Here is an 18,815-nt window from a genome sequence, read left to right as displayed (position 1 = left end):
GTGGCGGAGCACATCCCATGCCTGATGAACTGTCCCAAACAGGAGACTTAACAGGGGTGCCCAGTTGCAGCTAAACATTTGGGTCAGATCCACAAAAGCTAGTTCCGAAATTTCATCATAAGACAGGCCAGGTAGCCAGTTCCTCAATGTTGTGCAATAGCTTGAAACAAAGTGCATGTTTTGAGGTGCAAGAAAAGGGATAGAAATGGTTTGAGGAAGTTAGTTGGGACGTAGATTCCTGGAAGGAAAAGTAGTGTTGGGGTAACAATTGCCCATGGCAGGCACTCTCCTTCCAGAGTGGTTTCCATCTGGGCAAGCTCCTGTCTCACCCCAGCAGCATCCAGCCTACATCCTGTTGGCTGGAGCTCCCCACACATTACTGGTACGTCCGACAACTGCTGCCTGGTGGAGAAGATGCAGGCAGCATCTTCCTTGTCTGCCCATGGGAGACCTATGCCATTTAGCAGCAGAGGAAGCCAATCTTAGGTTATGCCAAATGAAAGTGGCTTTAAAATCCAGGACCTGGTGCCCAAAGGGCCTAATTACATTTGCTAAGGATTCATTGGTGTGTGCTGACATGACATTTGAAGGCATGACCTTGGGCAACTAGCAACTTCAGTTACCAGCTGGAAATTACTGTTTCAGATGGCCACGATGGCATATCAACACTAACCTGACTGTGTGTTCCATTACTACATGGCCATGGTATATCAGCATATCTCCTGTGGGGACTTAAAGCCCTCCTGAGTCCAGCTGGTTACCCTCTGGATCTCCAGGCTACCCTATGTCAACAGTACGTCCCATTGCATGCTCATTGCAGCAAATCTCCCCTAGAAAAAGGATGACTCAAGAACAGAGAGGAACCAGACAGAGGAGGGCGAGAGGTGGGTGGTCAGAGAGAGCAGTCAACAAATTGTGAGGGCATGGAGATAAGAGAGATGAGGCCTGTCATGAAGAAGTTGTCTTATTTCACTGCAATTCTGACCCTGTGGGACTGTTGAGAGAGGACACTGCACAGTAGAAGCCTACCAATATCCCTCATGTGGGAAAAGTAATTATCAGACCTAGTCTGTGAACATTTCCTAAAGATGTATTACTCACTGCCTTATAATTTATTTATTCCTAATGAAAGGAAAAAAATAATAGGTGCTCAGGGTAAAGCTCATTCCTGGTAGAATAAGACAGCATGCAGTTATTATTTCTGCTCTTCTTGTTTGCCTCTGGGTAGCTGGGAATGGGGCCCAACGTCAGTCACTGCCACAGAACCAAGTTTGGTTTAACTCCATTTGGAGCCAGTCATGTTGCAAAGCTGTTCTTCGGTGTGATGTAGTGCCACTTTGAGGAAAATTTATGTGTTCAAGGTGATGCACTACAAGTTATTTTACCAGGACACCATGTGTGTTGACCTGCAAACTCACCTAGCCCTCAGTCTGTGCACTGGTGAAATGGGGCATACTAAGAGCAGGAAAAAAAGTGAAGCTCAAAAATTCATGGGGAGCAAACAGAAAACTGCTGGAGAGCTCAGGGGTTTTGCATGGGGTTGTGACCCTGCCCCAGTGCCCCTTTTCTCTTCTGTTTCCCCAGCAAATGAGCAGAAAGAAAGGGGTTGCCTGCCCCACTGCTTTTTGAATTGTGGGAAATTGGGGAAGAGTGGCTGGAAAGCTGCCTGGTGGAAAAAGACGTGAAGGGTGTTGGTCAACAGCCAGCTGAATATGAGCCGGCAGTGTGCCCAGGTGGCCAAGAAGGCCAGTAGCATCCTGGCTTGTATCAGAAATAGTGTGGCCAGCAGGAGCAGGGCAGTGATCGTCCCCCTGTACTGGGCACTGGTGAGGCTGCACCTCGAGTGCTGTGTTCAGGTTTGGGCCCCTCACTACAAGAAAGACATTGAGGGGCCGGAGCGTGTCCAGAGAAGGGCAACGAAGCTGGTGAAGGGTCTGGAGCACAAGTCTTATGAGGAGCGGCTGAGGGAACTGGGGTTGTTCGGCCTGGAGAAAAGGAGGCTGAGGGGAGACCTTATCGCTCTCTACAACTGCCTGAAAGGAGGTTGTAGCGAGGTGGGGGTCGGTTTCTTTTCCCAGGTAGCAAGAGATAAGACAAGAGGAAACAGCCTCAAGTTGTGCCAGGGGAGGTTTAGATTGGGTATTAGGAAAACATTTCTTCACTGAAAAGGTTGTCAAGCATTGGAACAGGCTGCCCAGGGAAGTGGTGGAGTCACCATCCCTGGAGGTACTGAAAAGACTGTGTAGACGTGGTGCTTAGGGACATGGTTTAGTGGTGGACTTGGCAGTGTTAGGTTAATGGTTGGACTCGATGATCTTAAAGGTCTTTTCCAACCTAAATGATTCCATGATTCTATTAAATCAGCAATTCATACCTTGGCCAGCACAAAGAAAAGCATGTGGGTAAGAAATGACTGGCAAGTGCCAAGGGTTTTCCTGCAGACGTTCGTATTTGTCCTTACAAAAACAGGCCAGTTGGAGTCCAGACTGAGGTGTTCTGCATTTTTTCTAGTGGGTCTCTGGCAATTGTTTTAACATGTTTCTCTAACTTTTGCTTCTCATGATGAGCATTTAGTGAAAAGTAGCTAGTGTCGAAACCTGTACTACTTGATCATTCGTAGAACCATTCCAAACCAGGTGTACAACTACACAAAGTGATGTTGAAGGCTTCTGAGAGCTGTCCAGGCTGTTCCCTGGACAGTGATTAATAGAGGGGTTACAAATTGACTGGGTTTTTTCTAGGAGATATTCTGATGCATTCATATTTATTTATAAAAATATATTGCTTAAAAATTCGAGTATTTGGCTGAAGTATTGCTCATGTCTTGGGCTTGGGCATTAAAAAATCAACTTCTCGACAGAAATCAGATACTTTTTATTTCAAAATAATGATATAATTGAAAGTCCTCCTCTGTGGTCTCAAGAGAAAATTCTTTGACCATTTCTTAGCAACAAGGCTGTTGCAGATAGTAAACCTGATTTCTTCTGCCAGTGCTCTCAACACGGGGTTTGTAATAAGCAAAAGAGTTGGAGCCAACAGTGGGATTTTTTTTATCCCAACAGATAACCTTCACCTCCATTAACTTCAGGGGGAACCACAAACACATTTGACAGCAGAATCTGGCCCTTGATAAAAAAATTTAAAAGTATTTTTGAGCCAGGAACAAATGCTGGCCTGATCTAAAAGGGGCTAGGCTGCCCCACAGCTGCTGCTGCATCACAGTGGCCATGCTAATATGAAGGCTACAACTATGTTAGCTGATTTGCACCTGTTCTCAACAGTAAAACCAATTTTGCAGAGTGGTATATAAAGTCCTGGTCTAGCAGAAAGTTGTTCTGTTTGTGATAAGGATACACACAGCCAACTTTGACTTATCCCTGAACCAGCTAATCAAACCATGATTGAAAGTTTATTTTGAGCTCTGTAACTTAAAATGTTCTGATTTCTTTTTCAAACCAAGCTTGTAAGAACATATTTTTTACCATGGACTCATCAGTTTTTATTTTGTAAGACTTGATTTTCACAATGGCCATGAATTTCAAGTCTCTCTATTGCATATGTGTTGTAGCGCTCTTACATGTAGTTCAGTAAAGGTTTTTACAGCTGTCATCAAAATTACACACACATTACCACATCTATTCAGCCTAATTGCATAACTGGTTGTGATTGCACCAATTACTTAGAGAGGCAATACATGACTAAAAATTAAAAATAAGGGAAATTGTTAGAAACAATTAGAAACCCCCTGTCAGCAAGTCAGTCTTGTAATGAGATTTGAAGACTCAGAACAAGGTTAAAGGAGTCCTGATTATTATGTTAGGCCACTGATTAATTAGGACACTTACGTTGGCTCTTTCTTACACTCCCCAAGGATTGCTGTATTATTCAGGCACACTTAAATTGGCACAAGTATTGAACTGTCATTTTATGCCCTCATAAGCTATATTGATCTTAAACATACAGTGCTGATAGATCACTTTTCGGTCATAAGTTCATTCTCAGAATACTGATGATCTTTTTATGTATTGGATTTTCAGCCTTTCATAGCTATCAACATACTTCCAAAAATTGTGTGTTTACTTACGTAAATAGAGGTCCAGGAAAGGGATTTTTGAGGCTAGGATATTGACTGTGCAGTGTAGTCTGTGCAGATGAAACAAAACAAGAAATTGATTTCTCCAAGATCTTGCAAGTATGACTCAGATAATCCATACATTAGCCCAAAACCTAAATGGATGGTGACAGGAAAATAAAAAATAAAATGAAATCTTTGATTTTAGATCCAGCTGAGCAACAAAATTCAGGCAAGAGCTCAAAATAAAATTAATTTGGCTCATCTACATGTATTTCACATGTGTATTGATGGTAACCTCCACCATTAGTCCAAGAAATTTTAACAAACCCAAAAATTCTCTTTGATTTTTCTAAAATCTTAAATAATTTTAGCTGTCTTCATAAGTACTACTTTTTTGTTATTCACTGCCTTAGATCGCTTTACAGATTTATTTCATTCACAGCCATTAATAGCATGCCAAAGTCCATGGATTCCCACTGCAGAAGGTGCTTGATGAGGGTAGGTGTTTAGTTACATGGTGGCTGCACCACGGCAGCTCACAGCAGCTCTCCTGCGCCGTTACTCACATGCTGGGTGCAGTTACACCAGCACTGTGGAAGCTCTGGGTGCTCTGGCAAGACAATAGGAAATGGGCCCTTTTTATGGGTTACATGAAAAATGCCTGATATCTGCCAGGTCTACGCTGAAACTGGTTTTGAGTCTCACAGACTCTCTGCCATCTAATCAGAAAGGGAAAACAGAGGCAACACCTTACATCCATTTTAGGGCTACCCATCTGAAATACTACAAAATCCTTTAAAAAGATTAAATTAGTAGTCTTTATGAAACTCATCTGACTGCCCAGGACCTCTCTGCCCAGCTTATAGAGGCTACAAGTTATTACAGTCTCCAGGTTATTCTTCTCTTCCCAAGCATGAGAAATCACCAACAGGCAAATGAAGAACAAAGGGAAGCAGAGCCATAGTGATCCTGGGAAAGTGAAAGCCCTCCAATAATTTTACTCATAAGTATATTACATTTAGGAAAGCTTCTTTTTCTTCTCTCCTTATTTTCTTTCTTCCCTCCTTATTTTCTTTCTTCTCTTCTCTTTTTGACTTGATGGAATTTTACTGAAGAACAGGGGATCATGCCAAAATCCAACAGGAAGGGCTTTTTCTTTTTTCTCCTTTTGTTTTGTCTGTTAAATTTCACAAAGATTTTCCAGATCAATAGAGCTAATCTGTGCTAATTAAGCCATTAATGTGGGTGGTAAATGAGGCTTAGTCAAATGATAAATAAGAGCCCGTGTCCTGCTGAATTTCACGCTGTCCCCCCCCCCTCAAAGCCATCGCAAGGTTATAGCAACCTGATTATTGATTGACTCTAGAACTCTTCATTATACTTAATACTTTATGGACTACTTCAAAACCATGGAGTACTGACTGAGTAGAGATCATTAAAGAATACCATCTGGTACAGTTGACATGCATATTACCCTTTGAGGAATTACAGGATTTTGTCTGGACAGTACTTGCAAGGATTTTATTCACATAGAAACTTGACCTTCCTGAGCCCTTTTTCCAGAAAAGTAAAGTAGTGGAAATGGTGCAGCTTTCCTCAACGCTTGCACTCCACGTTGAGTCTGAAACTCAGCATCAGGAAGATGTCTATCTTTAAGTCCCTGTGTATCACAGCCAGCCTCAACGTTTTGCCTTGCTGCAACCCTTTCCAATGGCTTAAGCTTCAGCACAGTTTGAGGGGGCTGGAGTTTTTTCTTTGCTTTCGGTCTGGCCAGTTGTCGTGGTTTAACCCCAGCCAGTAACTAAGCACCACGCAGCCGCTCACCCACTCCCCCACACCCAGTGGGGTGGGGGAGAGAATCTGAAAAAAAAAAAAAAAAGTAAAACTCGTGGGTTGAGATAAGAACAGTTTAATAGAACAGAAAGGAAGAAACTCATAATGATAATAGTGACAATAATAAAATAATAATAATAATAAAAGGATTGGAATATACAAAACAAGTGATGCACAATGCAATTGCTCACCACTCGCTGACCTTTGCCCAGTTAGTTCCCGAGCAGCAATCCCCCCCCCAGGCCAACTCCCCCCAGTTTATGTACTGGGCATGACGTCACATGGTACGGAATACCCCTTTGGCCAGTTTGGGTCAGCTGTCCTGGCTGTGTCCCCTCCCAACTGCTTGTGCCCCTCCAGCCTTCTCGCTGGCTGGGCATGAGAAGCTGGAAAATCCTTGACTTAGTCTAAACACTACTTAGCAACAGCTGAAAACATCAGTGTGTTATCACCAGTCTTCTCATACTGAATCCAAAACAGAACACCATACCACCTACTAGAAAGAAAATTAACCCTATGCCAGCCGAAACCAGCACACCAGTTTCACAAGACTTCCGTGAAACAACAGGCTTGTTTGTCTCCATAGCCCATACCCTACCGATAGCGTGGATTAACGACAGCTTTAGCGTGTGGACATGTCTGCCAGAGACTGGGCAAAACAGAAGGTAAAATCCGTACTGGCTTATTTGTGCTGGTTATAATTCTGTGCCAAAGCCAAATATTAGCCCACAGAGAATTTTTAAACAATAGTGCCAGAATTACTGGTTATTTTCCTTCAGTTGCTCCTCACAGTCACTCCCATGGGATTCTACCGTTTAAATGCAGATGTCTGCATCTGACCTTGCTGTTTAAATGCCGTTATGGGACAATGGAGACAAACACACCCTTCTGACTTTTTCTCTCATTCCAAAGTAGACATCTAAAATAGGTCAGATGACTCATGTCTTAGAATAAGCACTTGCCTATTTGTAGGCACCTACTGACTCTAAAACGTACCTAGGGACTAGCTCAGACATAAGCACTCACAACACAGGTTTCTGAAATTAGCTGAAATGAATCCCCTTCTGCAGATCTGTATGCCATTGAAACAAGTATTTTCAAGTTTAAGATTCTATTCGTACAAACAGGCTGCCTTCCCTCTGCCTAGTACACGATGGCTTCATCGCCCACCCCAAGGTCGACTTTCTCGGGCTGTTGAAAAGCACAGATAGCCTTGGGGCTGGGGGGCAGGCAGTGCAGGAGCACGCTCGTCCAGCCTGGAGAGTGAATTGTTTCATCTCCAGGGGAATGGGACATCCTGAGTTTTATATCACCCCTAGAATTCCCAAAGAAACTTAAGGGGAAATAATACACCTGATGCATGAAACCTAGTGTAACAATAATTCTAGGTTTTTAACTTTGCAAAAAGCCAAAGTTAAGCAAATGATTACAGTATCAAACATTTGCAAATAGAGAAGAAAATCCATTATCCACACTCTTCATATGTTATGTTGCCTTGTCCTCAAAAGCTGTCTAATTTCTTCCTTTTATTAAAAATGATGTTTTCTCCTTTGCTGCTTCAGCACCATTGCTAGGTTGGAGTTGGTCCCTCTCTCCTAACACATCAGTACATTTTTTTATTTGCTTTTTTTGTCATTGTCCTTAATTACAACATTATTTTTACTTGAAAAGCTTTCTTACACATTTCTCACAACTGTCTAGATAATATATCACAAAAAATACCTATCAACATATTAGATTCATGAGATGGGAGTCAGCTTAAGACTAAACCACAAAAAGTTTTGTACCTACTTGGGAGCTAGGCATTGCATCCAATACAAATCTTGTTAATATAGTTAATGGAGCCTCAAGAGTGACTCAGATAGCAGTCAGACTACTTCGAGGTGAGGTGTAGCCCCTTCTAAATCCTACCTATATCATCCATCAGGTGTCAGGCAGCGCTTTTCCCCTGTATGTGCACACTTTGGTTTGGCAGGAGCCCACCAGAATAATGTAGCACAGACTCATGTGCATGCAAGCAGATGACATGAAGGCAATCCTGTCTATTTTACAAAGCCCTGGTACTCCTTATGGCACTCTTTCTTCTGTAGTATCTAAATTAGTTGCAAAATCCCATCTGTGGATCTTCGCAGAGACAAGCCCTGAACCGAGTAAAAATAAAATCATAATTTTAAACTTTGCTAAGCCTAAGTCATATTTAGAATGTACCAGAGCCTTTATGTGGTACCACATATGTGACAGTGACCTAAAAAAAAGAAATGTCCAGGAATTATTCATGCAGTAGATTGAAGAACCCTCCCCTCTCTCCTCTTGCACTCTCGTAGAGGAGAGGACAGTGATGCATTGGGGCTGCACACCTGCACCCAAGTCATGGTCCATATAGTGCCATTTGTTTCTCATGGCAAATTTCTCTGCTTTTTAAATGTCACCATGAGGAAACAGCACTGTCCTAACAGGAGTGGAGGGAGGATAAGTGTTTAAAATATGATGCTGTGAGATTTGTGTTCAGGGAAAGGATAAGGGTCAGAAAATAGCTCATAGCTAGATGTCAGGCTGTGAATAAACTAGACTATGGAGGTTATGCACAGAAGGAAGATCAACCAAAATGTATATATTCTGAGGATAAAAATTGTTCAATTTAGGTAGCCTGTGGATTTGCCCTGCAGCAGCATGTTAGGGCCTTAACAATAGGAGAAGCGAAAGAATTGCATTTTAAATTTCTGCACTATCCTTGTAAACAGCCTTGCTATCAAATCAGTAAATGAAGTCTTATTGGCCATCATTGAAAAAGCCCAATTTCAGCCAAGAGAATTGAAACATGTGGCAGGGGAGGGAGGGGAAGGAAAAAAGTGTTCTCCACACTTTAAAGTTTTGAGGGACTTTGGAATGGTTCAGATGAGAGTATTACCAGAGAGAAGTGTTGAACCCAATCTGTCTCTATATGAAGCATTTTATCAAGCTTTAGTACTTGACGTGTTGCTTGTCAGCTTCAATCTCTTCTCTTTCTTCTCTCGTCAGGAGGCCAAGAAGACTGCATCCTTTCTTATGAACCTGTCACCAGACAGGAAAGTAAGTTTCATCTGCTGTTCTGTCACTGCTCCTTATATTTTTCATTTCACATTTTGGGGGCCAGCAGAGCAGTAAGCCTTGCTGTACCAGCCCCAGATTCTCTGTGGCTCCTTTTTCTTGGCCACTCGGTCTATCGCATACAAAAGAAATGATGTAAGGGTCTCCCTCGCTAGCCCCCACTTCCTAACATTCTCAGGACTCTCCCCAGTACCCTCTCATGGCCTTTACTAATAAATATGTTCATCAGTATACAAAATATTGATGCAGATTTTCTAGATTTACTGCAATATTGTTACATGGGAAGCCTTTATTATTTTCCTTCGAATGTGATATGTGCCTCTAAGCAGGGTAGATGAACCTCTGGGAAGACAACTGAAAATGAGAGCGCACCCACCTGATTTAATGGGGGATGCACTCATTTAAGTGAGGAGAAAAAAAATCCTATAATATCCTTTCCATGCCTCATGAGAGAGTCCTTCTGCAAGCATTTGGGAGTGACCTTGTTGAGCAATAGCAAATATATACACTTCCACATAGTCATTTGACTACATGTGCATGCACCATCACAGAGCTCTGCAAAATGAGTGGTACTCATTCCTTTTTCCTTATCCATGTCAATAAATAAACTATTCATCAATAAAATGTACACCTAAGCTTTCACTTCATATATAAAGGCAACAACTCTGGTTAGTGCATCTTTGGGAGGATTTACTGTTATTGCCAGTAAGATTATCAAAATGTGCCTTTCTTTTTGTTGTTCAGTTAATTACACCAGGCCGGTTATTATTCTGGGTCCTATGAAAGATCGGATCAACGATGATTTGATATCTGAATTCCCTGATAAGTTTGGGTCATGTGTACCACGTAAGTATGATTTTACTCCTTCACTGCAGCTAAGTGAACTGTAGCGCTTGGTGCCACACATTAAGTGAATTGCTGTGAATGCAGCATCTGTAACTATTTGTAATTGAGTTTCTCAAAAGCCATTTTTCCATTGGACAAAAAAGGGGAAAGGAACAAACAAAAAAAAGGTTGTGAAAGTCTGGAAGGAATTTCTCAGAAGAATTGTCTCAAAAGCTGTAGCATCTTTTTAAAAAAGGAGCCTTCTAGCCACTAACTCAATTTACTCATCAATTAATCTGTGGTTTCTATATAAAAGTTTGAAATACTGGTAAAATGTAAAATGTTTCAACTCAATTGCACAGCATCCATCAATAAAAATATGGAGAAATCTGTGATTTGTCAGAGATCTAGACAGTCTAATCTGAAAGCAATATTGGACCCTGAATTAAGCAGAATGTTTATATCTTGGATCATTAGCTTGCTGAGTGTTTATTTCAGACCCTGATTGCAGTCTGTCTTCATTTTAAACTGTTGTCTCTGCAAATACACCAGCTTAAAACTGCTAGAGATGAGATCAGAATCAGCCTTATAATTAAGACTACATTAAATTGATGAGATTGTGATTCATTTTATCACTGCAATAGGATTAGTTTTACAATCTGGAATGCATTTTGTATTGGGGGTTTGTGTGTGATCCTGCTGAAAAAAGTGGAATTCTGGTATTGATTGGAAGTAAACATCAGAAGGCATTACTTTGAAAAGACAGCTTTACTGTCATCACTCCATTGAAATCAGTATGTAGTAGCCAAGGATCTGCTCCCAGGTGTGAGGCACCTCCACTTACAGAAGACCCAGCATTGTCCACTGAGCGAACCATAATTGCAGCATTTTTTGCATGAAATGTTTTTACAGACTTCTTGATCTTCTGTCTTTTGTTTCATGCAGATACCACACGGCCAAAGCGTGACTATGAAGTCGATGGGAGAGATTATCATTTTGTCATTTCAAGAGAACAAATGGAAAAAGATATCCAAGAGCACAAATTTATAGAAGCTGGGCAGTACAATGATAATTTATATGGAACTAGTGTCCAGTCTGTGAGATTCGTGGCAGAAAGGGTAGGTTGACACTGGTTTTATTGACCATGCAACGTGACCTGGTTTGTTTCCACACTGTATCTCAGACATGACTCTTCTGCCAAAAATATAAAATATCTGCAAAACAGCATGCTAATATTTATAGGCTTTATAATGACTCCACAAGTGGAGTCTCTGACTTTGAACGGCAACATCCTTGGCACTTTCTGTACCTGGATGTGGTGCCATCAATTCAGGAAACTAACACAGCGCCTCAAGTATGCCCCAAAACATCCTTCCCTCTTCCCTCTGTAAGACAGGTAAATAAACTTATCTCACTTTCACAGAGGCAAAAGAATGAAGCACAGAAAGATTAAATTACTTGCCTCGGGTGACATAGGGAGTCTTTGACACAAACAAGAACTGAATTAACCAGTAAAAACGTAGACATCCTATTACTTTTATGAATTGATTTTCCTCATCTCTGAGGAAAATCCTCTCCCCCCTGCAAAGTTCATCCCAGTAAAAATAAAAAACAAGTTTGTTCCCATATCTCCAGTGGCTATTTTATATTAGCACCAAAGCAAAGGAAAGAGCGCAGAGGAGTGGAGCGCATGCCCTGGGGTCCCCGTTCCCTGGTGTGCCAGTAATGGCCCCGTTCCAGGGCACTGCGTTGCGGAATTGCTTCCCGTCTTTTGGCTGATATGCAGCAAACTCTGCAAAAACAAACACATCCTCATCTGTTTCCAACAGGGCAAGCACTGTATACTCGATGTGTCAGGAAACGCTATCAAACGACTACAAGTTGCACAACTCTATCCCATCGCTATCTTCATTAAGCCTAAGTCATGGGAGCCTCTGATGTAAGTATAAACTCCTTCAAGCGTTTTATTTTCAGGGTACCATCTCAAGTGGCACAACACAGGTCTTGAGTCTACATTTTGCCTCTCCCTGCCTGCCACCCACGGTATCCCCACATCTCAAGGAACAAGTCAAAGCTGCCTTTGAACTTTTCACAGTGGGACATGTGGGCTTACGCGCTGGACCATGAAGGACTCCCTGCCAGTGCTCGGTGTACTTGTTCCAACCTGTGCAGCAAGTTCACCAAGGACTCATGCGGCACGGTTTGTCCCATCCAGCTTTGGATGCTCTTGGGGTGTAGGGTCTGGTCACAGGGGCGAACCAGAGGGTAAACCTGTGTCAGATTTGCAGTGTGTGCCTCTTGGTCAGCCCTTCATTTACTTGAAGGTCTATAAGAGGATAGGTAAAGATCCTCGGGACTGGAGAGGGACAAACATAACACTTAAAGAAGGAAAGAAAAGGCACCAACTTCATGTTGTCACCAGGCAACCTAATTTCAATACTCAGAAAAACACTGGGATCTAGGGAACAGTTAAACAACTCAAGTATAATAACTGAGAGGGTAAAAAGGTTCTAAGAGGCAGCCAATGTATGTGCATCAAGAGAAAATCAAATCAATCTTATTTCCTTCTTTCGTGAGATGGATATCAGTAATTGTATTGCATCTTGATTTTTATTCTGGCTCCCTGGGACATTGTCAGTAGCAGAATATTTCCTGAGCTGTGTCCCTATTTGGGACTACTTGTTATTTCCATTAATTACTTGAATGATGAATTGGGCAATACTTTTGCAAAGTTTGTGAATAACTCAAGGTTGAGCTGGCAAGCACCTTAGAGGATAAGATTAAAACTCAGTTGTCGTGGTTTAACCCCAGCCAGTAACTAAGCCCCACACAGCCGCTCACTTGCTCTCTCCCCCACGTTGGGATGGGGGAGAGAATCGGAAGAGTAAAAGTGAGAAACTCGTGGGCTGAGATAAAGACAGTTTAACAGGTAAAGCAAAAGCCGCGCACACAAGCAAAGCAAAACCAGGAATCCATTCCCCGCTTCCCATGGGCAGGCAGGAGTTCAGCCATCTCCAGGACAGCAGGGCTCCAGCACGCCGAACGGGGACTGGGGAAGACAAACGCCATCACTCCCAACGTCCCCCCTTCCTTCTTCTTCCCCAGCTCTATCTGCTTTATATTCTGAGCATGACGTCCTACGGTCTGGGATATCCCTTGGGTCAGTCGGGGTCGGCTGTCCCGGCTGTGTCCCCCCCAACTCCTTGTGCCCCCCCGAGCCTGCTCGCTGGTGGGGTGGGGGGAGAAGCAGAAAAGCCCTTGGCTCTGGGTAAGCCCTGCCCAGAGGAACGAAAACATCCCGGTGTTATCAACACTGTTTTCAGCACAAGTCCAAAATTTAGCCCCATACTAGCTACTGTGAAGAAAATTAACTCTATCCCAGCCAAAACCAGCACGTCAATGTAAAATCAGTAAGATGAAATTCAGCACAAAGGAGAGAAAATTAAATGCGTGAGCACAAGCAGGGAATAATTAAGCTATAGCACTGCAGGAAAGCATCTGGTGGTTGGGATGGATCACACAGGAATATGAATGGATGGATAATGCGGTTGCAAAAAAAGAAACTGCCACTCTGGGCTGTATTAATATCAGTGTTGTGTAAGGACACAATAGACAGTCATTTTGTTGTACTGGGTATGGATGAGGCCTCAGCTGGAGCACTGGCCTGGTTCTGGGTCCCACCCTAGAAGTGGAGGAGGAGCAGGGCTTATCTAGCGTCAAGGAGAGAAGGCTGAGGAGGAAATATGGAAGTGATCTTCATACTGCTTAAAGCTCAGGATAAAATACGTTGTGATCAATTGTTTTCCATGTACGCTTCAGGTAATGCAAGAGTTATCAGCTTAATTTGCTGTGATAGGGATAAAATTTTGAACTCTGTGCCTTCCCCTCACCAAAGGCTCTGCAAATGCCAGGCGATGCCATGGATATCTGTTACACAGCTAAAATCTAGGCATCCCCCCTCCTGTGACAGATGCCTATCTGGTTACGGTAACGGTGTGCCCACAACCGTTGGGTGACAGAGCTGGAGAATGCTAACATGCCCCATCCCAGGAATGTGCGTCCTCCCTGGCCCTGCCTTTTAGTGATAAAGTTGTTGCGTGTCCAGCCACATTACAGGGAATGATGCACCGTATGTGGTACTTGCACAGCCCCATCCTGACCAAAGCCATCTTGGGTTGGATGACTTCTTGACGTTTCTTCCAGCCCTACAATTCACTTGTATTCTCATTATGTTGCTGTATAGAAGGCGAAGGGTAGTCTGATAGCCTACCTTCTGCACTGATTGGTTTAAGATAGATCTTAACCTACAGTTTTCCCATCCATAAAATATTTCCATTATTTGTTTAATGCTGACATTGCATCTGGAGTGATAAAAAAAAAAAAAAAAAAAGTAAATAAAAGTGGCCCTTACTCCGAAAAATACATTAGGCAGAACCAGAAATGTGGCAATAACATAAAGGCTTCATTGATTTGATGTAAGAACAGCAAATCCTTGAACAGATTGACTGAAAATTGTTATGAAGATGCAAAATATTATGACAATCATCCTGTTATTAAACTACAGCAATGCTAATATTTCACTTAGGACAAAATAAGTTATGCAGAGCTAGCAGAATTTTCCTTACTGATATAAATCAAAAGTAAGCTATTCTTCAGTCTCCAAATCTAAACCTGCCTCGGTGTTGACAGTATGGTAGGGACAAACAAAGTGAAATCCCTTATATCACTTTGAATTCCTTGTTCTGCAAATACTCTGTGGAAGACGCCCTTAATTAGAAATCCAAACTTTCATGGGACAGCAGAAGTCCTTATATATCAGTACTAGTTTGGGATTTTTTTCACTAATATGGCTTATATAAATAAATTAATGTAAACACAATACAACTCCTGAAAAAAAAAGAGAAAAACATCATTAATTCAGGCATTCTAAATTAGTTTATCCCCTGCAGCCTGCTCTCCACAAGTAATCTTTTTATCTAGTTAATCTATCTAATGTGTATTTATCTTATCAAACAGCACTCAAAATTTTCTAACAGAAATGAGAACTCTTGATATAAACAGTATTGTTCTTTTTAAAGAATTGTCTTGAGAATAATGACATAATTCTGAGCCCCTTGCTTGTAAGAATCATTTATTTTATTTAGCAATGTAGCTAAATCACTCAGGGTTTGACTAAACAAATAAATACTCTGATGTAAGCAGTAGTAAGTTGTGGAGTGTGCATAGATGAACCGATATAACCCCTTTCCAATACATACTATTATTTTAGTATGAAGAAGTTTAACATGGTAAACCAGTGCTCTATGGGAACAGAAAGAGGACATTTTTATGACAGCATAATGTAACTGCTCACTTGGTCTTTTTTATGTATGTAACTACTACAACACAAAAATTATAGGTTTATCTGCCATAACTATTACTCCTGTTCATACAGGTGAGTTGAAAGTTAGTGTAATAGCAAAGTAAAACCACAAAAGACAAAAAATTGCTCATCCGAAGATGCAGAGAAAAAAAGTCAAAAGATTTAACTTGCAGCAAAACCAGCACTTAAAGTTGAAGTCTAATTCTCATTTACATATATGCTCCTTTGCACTCATCTGACAGTGAAGGGAGCATAAATTAAGCTTGCACCTGCACTTGAAACTTGGTTATCGCTGGTTCTCTGGAAATACCCTACTGACACTAATGACCACAGCAATGGAAGACCATAAGGGGCTATTGGATGTAAAAGCAACCAGAACACATGGCCTGAGCTGGTCGTCTCCTGATCCTGCTTTCTTCAATTAAATTCAGTCCTAGCAATCAAATTGCTGTAAACAAACTGCTCTGTCATCCTGCCCGCCCTTCCTTCCTTCCGTCCTTCCTTCCTTCCTTCCCCACCTCTACGTGACTCCACCTCACAGGTTTAATCCCAGCGGCATCCCCATTGGTACCTCTCTATTGGCCTCTCTCTCTCTAGAAGAAGGAGGACGGTGGTGGGATCATGGGGATGAGAGCTGGAAATCATGGAGAGCCTGCCTGGGTGAGCTCTTCACTGGGAGAGGAGGAAAACCCTGGAAAATGTGCCTGGAGGGACAGCTCTTTGCAAGCATTTTGAATTCATCAGCTGTGCAGGTGCCTGACTAGGAAAGAAAAAATTAGAAGTGACTATGGTTTGACAGCACTTTTAATTCATCATGAAAAATGGACATCATCGTCCTCCCCCTTCTCCATCCTCTCTCCTGAAGGCACAGGATGGGCAGAGGCATGGATACAACTAGCACAGTTTTATACCCCAGGCAAATCTACAATCTGAACTTGTAATGCAAATTTCTACTTATTTCAAAGTACTTACTATTTTAAGTGCTTGTTTATATTTTGATTTGTATTTTCTCCTCTGATATTCAAAGATCTTGAGGAAGACTTCTCAGAAATTTACCAGAAATAGATCTGGAAGGAGGAGGATGTTGTTAGCACTAGAATATTGGCTGAGTGTCCTTAAGATGAAAATGTTAATTTGCATAAGAATTTGCAATGGTATGTCCCACTTCAAGACAGAGTTTTGGTTCAGTCACCGAAGGATATGTTCAAGTAGGCATAGCTGATGAGAAGCCCACCTGAACTCAATTAGATAGCAATCTTTCTAATAAATAGAATTAGTAGTATTACAAATTTAGCAGCATGACACAGATTGGCACATATTAAACCTATTTATATAATCCACAAATAACTGTCATAAATTATATAAAGAAATCTTTCTTATCCTTCATTTTATAAACCTGCTTTCTGCATTGCATTGGTACTGCCAGCGAGATTTTTCTAAGCAGTGTTCCCAGCTATATGGTTAGTTACATAGATAGACAGCTTTAAGTAATTTCTAGAAATACCTTTTTGCATCCTGGACACCTTAGAGGGTGTTTTTCAGAAGCCAGGTAGGAGTTAGCTGTAGCAAGTTCATACTGTTGTGCACTTCATAGATCATTTTTTAATGCACCATCATGCGCATAATTTCCTACATGCATCACCCATGTCATACAGTACACAGTCCATTACCACATAATCATATGATTCAGTGCAAGGCATTAGATCAGATTTATGTAGAACACAAGGTGTTCCCTTCTCTTGCTTTCCTAGTTGCCTCAGAAAATTTCCATCATGTTTTAAGAAAAACAAATCCATGCAGTGAAAAAATGCTAGAACAAGCAAACTCTATTATTGCTAGTGAATTTGGATATCTGGTGGCATATTATGTGTAGGGCAGTGAATGAGAATGAGTTGACACGCTGGAGGGAAGGGATGCCATCCAGAGGGACCTGGACAGGCTTGAGAGGTGGGTCCATGCCAACCTCGTGAAGTTCGACGAGGCCAAGTGCGAGGTCCTTGGGTTGGGGCAATCCCAAGCACAGATACAGGCCTGGCGATGAGTGGATTGAGAGCAGCCCTGCAGAGAAAGACTTGGGGGTATTGCTGGATGAAAAACTGAATATGAGCTGGCAATGTGTGCTCGCAGCCCAGAAAGTCAACCGTACCCTGGGCTGCATCAAGAGAAGTGTGGCCAGCAGGTCGAGGGAGGGGATTCTGCCCCTGTACTCCGCTCTCGTGAGACCCCGTGTGAAGTACTGAGTTCAGCGCTGGGGCCCCCAACATAAGAAGGACATGGACCTGCTCGAGCAGGTCCAGAGCAGGGCCACGAAGATGATCAGGGGGCTGGAGCACCTCTCCTGTGAAGACAGGCTGCAAGAGCTGGGGTTGTTCAGCCTGGAGAAGAGAAGGCTCCAGGGAGACCATATAGCAGCCTTCCAGTACCTAAAGGGGACCTACAGGAAAGATGGGGAGGGACTTTTTACAAGGGCATGCAGGGATAGGATGAGGGGTAATGGCTTTAAACTGAAAGAGGGTAGATTTAGATCAGATGGAAGGAAGAAGTTCTTCACTCTGAGGGTGGTGAGGCACTGGCACAGGTTGCCCAGAGAAGCTGTGGGATGCCCCATCCCTGGCAGTGTTCAAGGCCAGGTTGGATGGGGCTCTGAGCAACCTGGTCTAGTGGAAGGTGTCCCTGCCCACGGCAGGGGGGTGGGAACTAGATGACCTTTAAGGCCCCTTCTAACCCAAACCATTCTGTGATTCTATGATTGATTCTTTGCAAGTGTACAGTGGTATTAAAAGCTGAGCATGGATGGGCAAAACAACTCATTTCTTAAAGTTATTAAATAATGCCTCTGTTGAAACAGAAATGCTCCATCAAATAACAAAACATTGGAAATAACAGAATGTTACTGACACTGTCTATGTTTTTACATTTATTGGTACCCTGTACGTTTTAGAATCTACAAGACACACTTGACTAGGAATCTCTCTAGTTAATCAGAAAGGACTGGAACAGAGAACATAAATAAATAACTCATCTTAACTCTTCCAGCTGGAAAGACTCAGTCTGATGTCTCATGATATCTGGAACTCATGCCCCCACCTGAACCAAGAATTGTCCCTGGAAGACATGCTGGGTCCTTCTGGGGCTTCCCTACAGGGTTTACAATGACTCTGGGATTCCTTCTACAGGGTCAAGAGTGTCAGTGTGCTGAATCCTGCCTTTAATCATGATTTCACTTCCACAGGCCCAGCCTCAGTCAAAACGCAGGTTCCATTTCAGCATTTTGGACAACCTTATTCAGCTGAGACAGCCAGCTGTGGGCCTGGGAGATAGAGAGGTTCCTGAAGGAGCTTCAGCTCTGGAAGCAGGAGAGCTCTGAGCACTCAGACCTTAAGACCTCCTGGCTCCCAGATTTACCCATGGCTTCCTGATGCCACCAGTCCATCTCAGTTAGCAGTTACCAGATTTGGGCCTCGTATTTTGTTTGGGAATGTAGAGTAGTGAACCCAAAATAAAAATTCAGTGGAGAAATGGGAAATAGTCTGGAAATGGAGGTTTATACTACATAAGAATGAAATTAAATTTAAAATCCTGAAACTGCCCATGAACTGGTGGAAGAATTTCATCGCTTGATTCTTGTACCGA

At 42.4% G+C, this 18,815-nt stretch overlaps 1 protein-coding gene across 36 annotated transcripts in view; it reads left to right on the top strand.

Moving 5' to 3' along the window:
- Nucleotides 1-18,815, top strand: part of DLG2 (discs large MAGUK scaffold protein 2) — a 1,026,767-nt gene that overhangs the window by 1,001,385 nt on the left and 6,567 nt on the right. For all 36 annotated transcript variants that reach the window (XM_030042410.1, XM_030042403.1, XM_030042402.1 and 33 more), the window contains 4 exons: nt 8,927-8,977; nt 9,740-9,841; nt 10,766-10,938; nt 11,650-11,759. In XM_030042410.1, coding sequence (XP_029898270.1) covers nt 8,927-8,977; nt 9,740-9,841; nt 10,766-10,938; nt 11,650-11,759 — 436 coding nt within the window. The remainder of the gene's footprint in view (nt 1-8,926; nt 8,978-9,739; nt 9,842-10,765; nt 10,939-11,649; nt 11,760-18,815) is intronic.

The sequence above is a fragment of the Aquila chrysaetos genome, chromosome 19 (assembly GCF_900496995.4).
Source record: "Aquila chrysaetos chrysaetos chromosome 19, bAquChr1.4, whole genome shotgun sequence".
In the NCBI taxonomy this organism is placed as follows: Eukaryota; Metazoa; Chordata; class Aves; order Accipitriformes; family Accipitridae; genus Aquila; species Aquila chrysaetos.
This window is presented reverse-complemented; position numbering and strand designations above follow the sequence as displayed.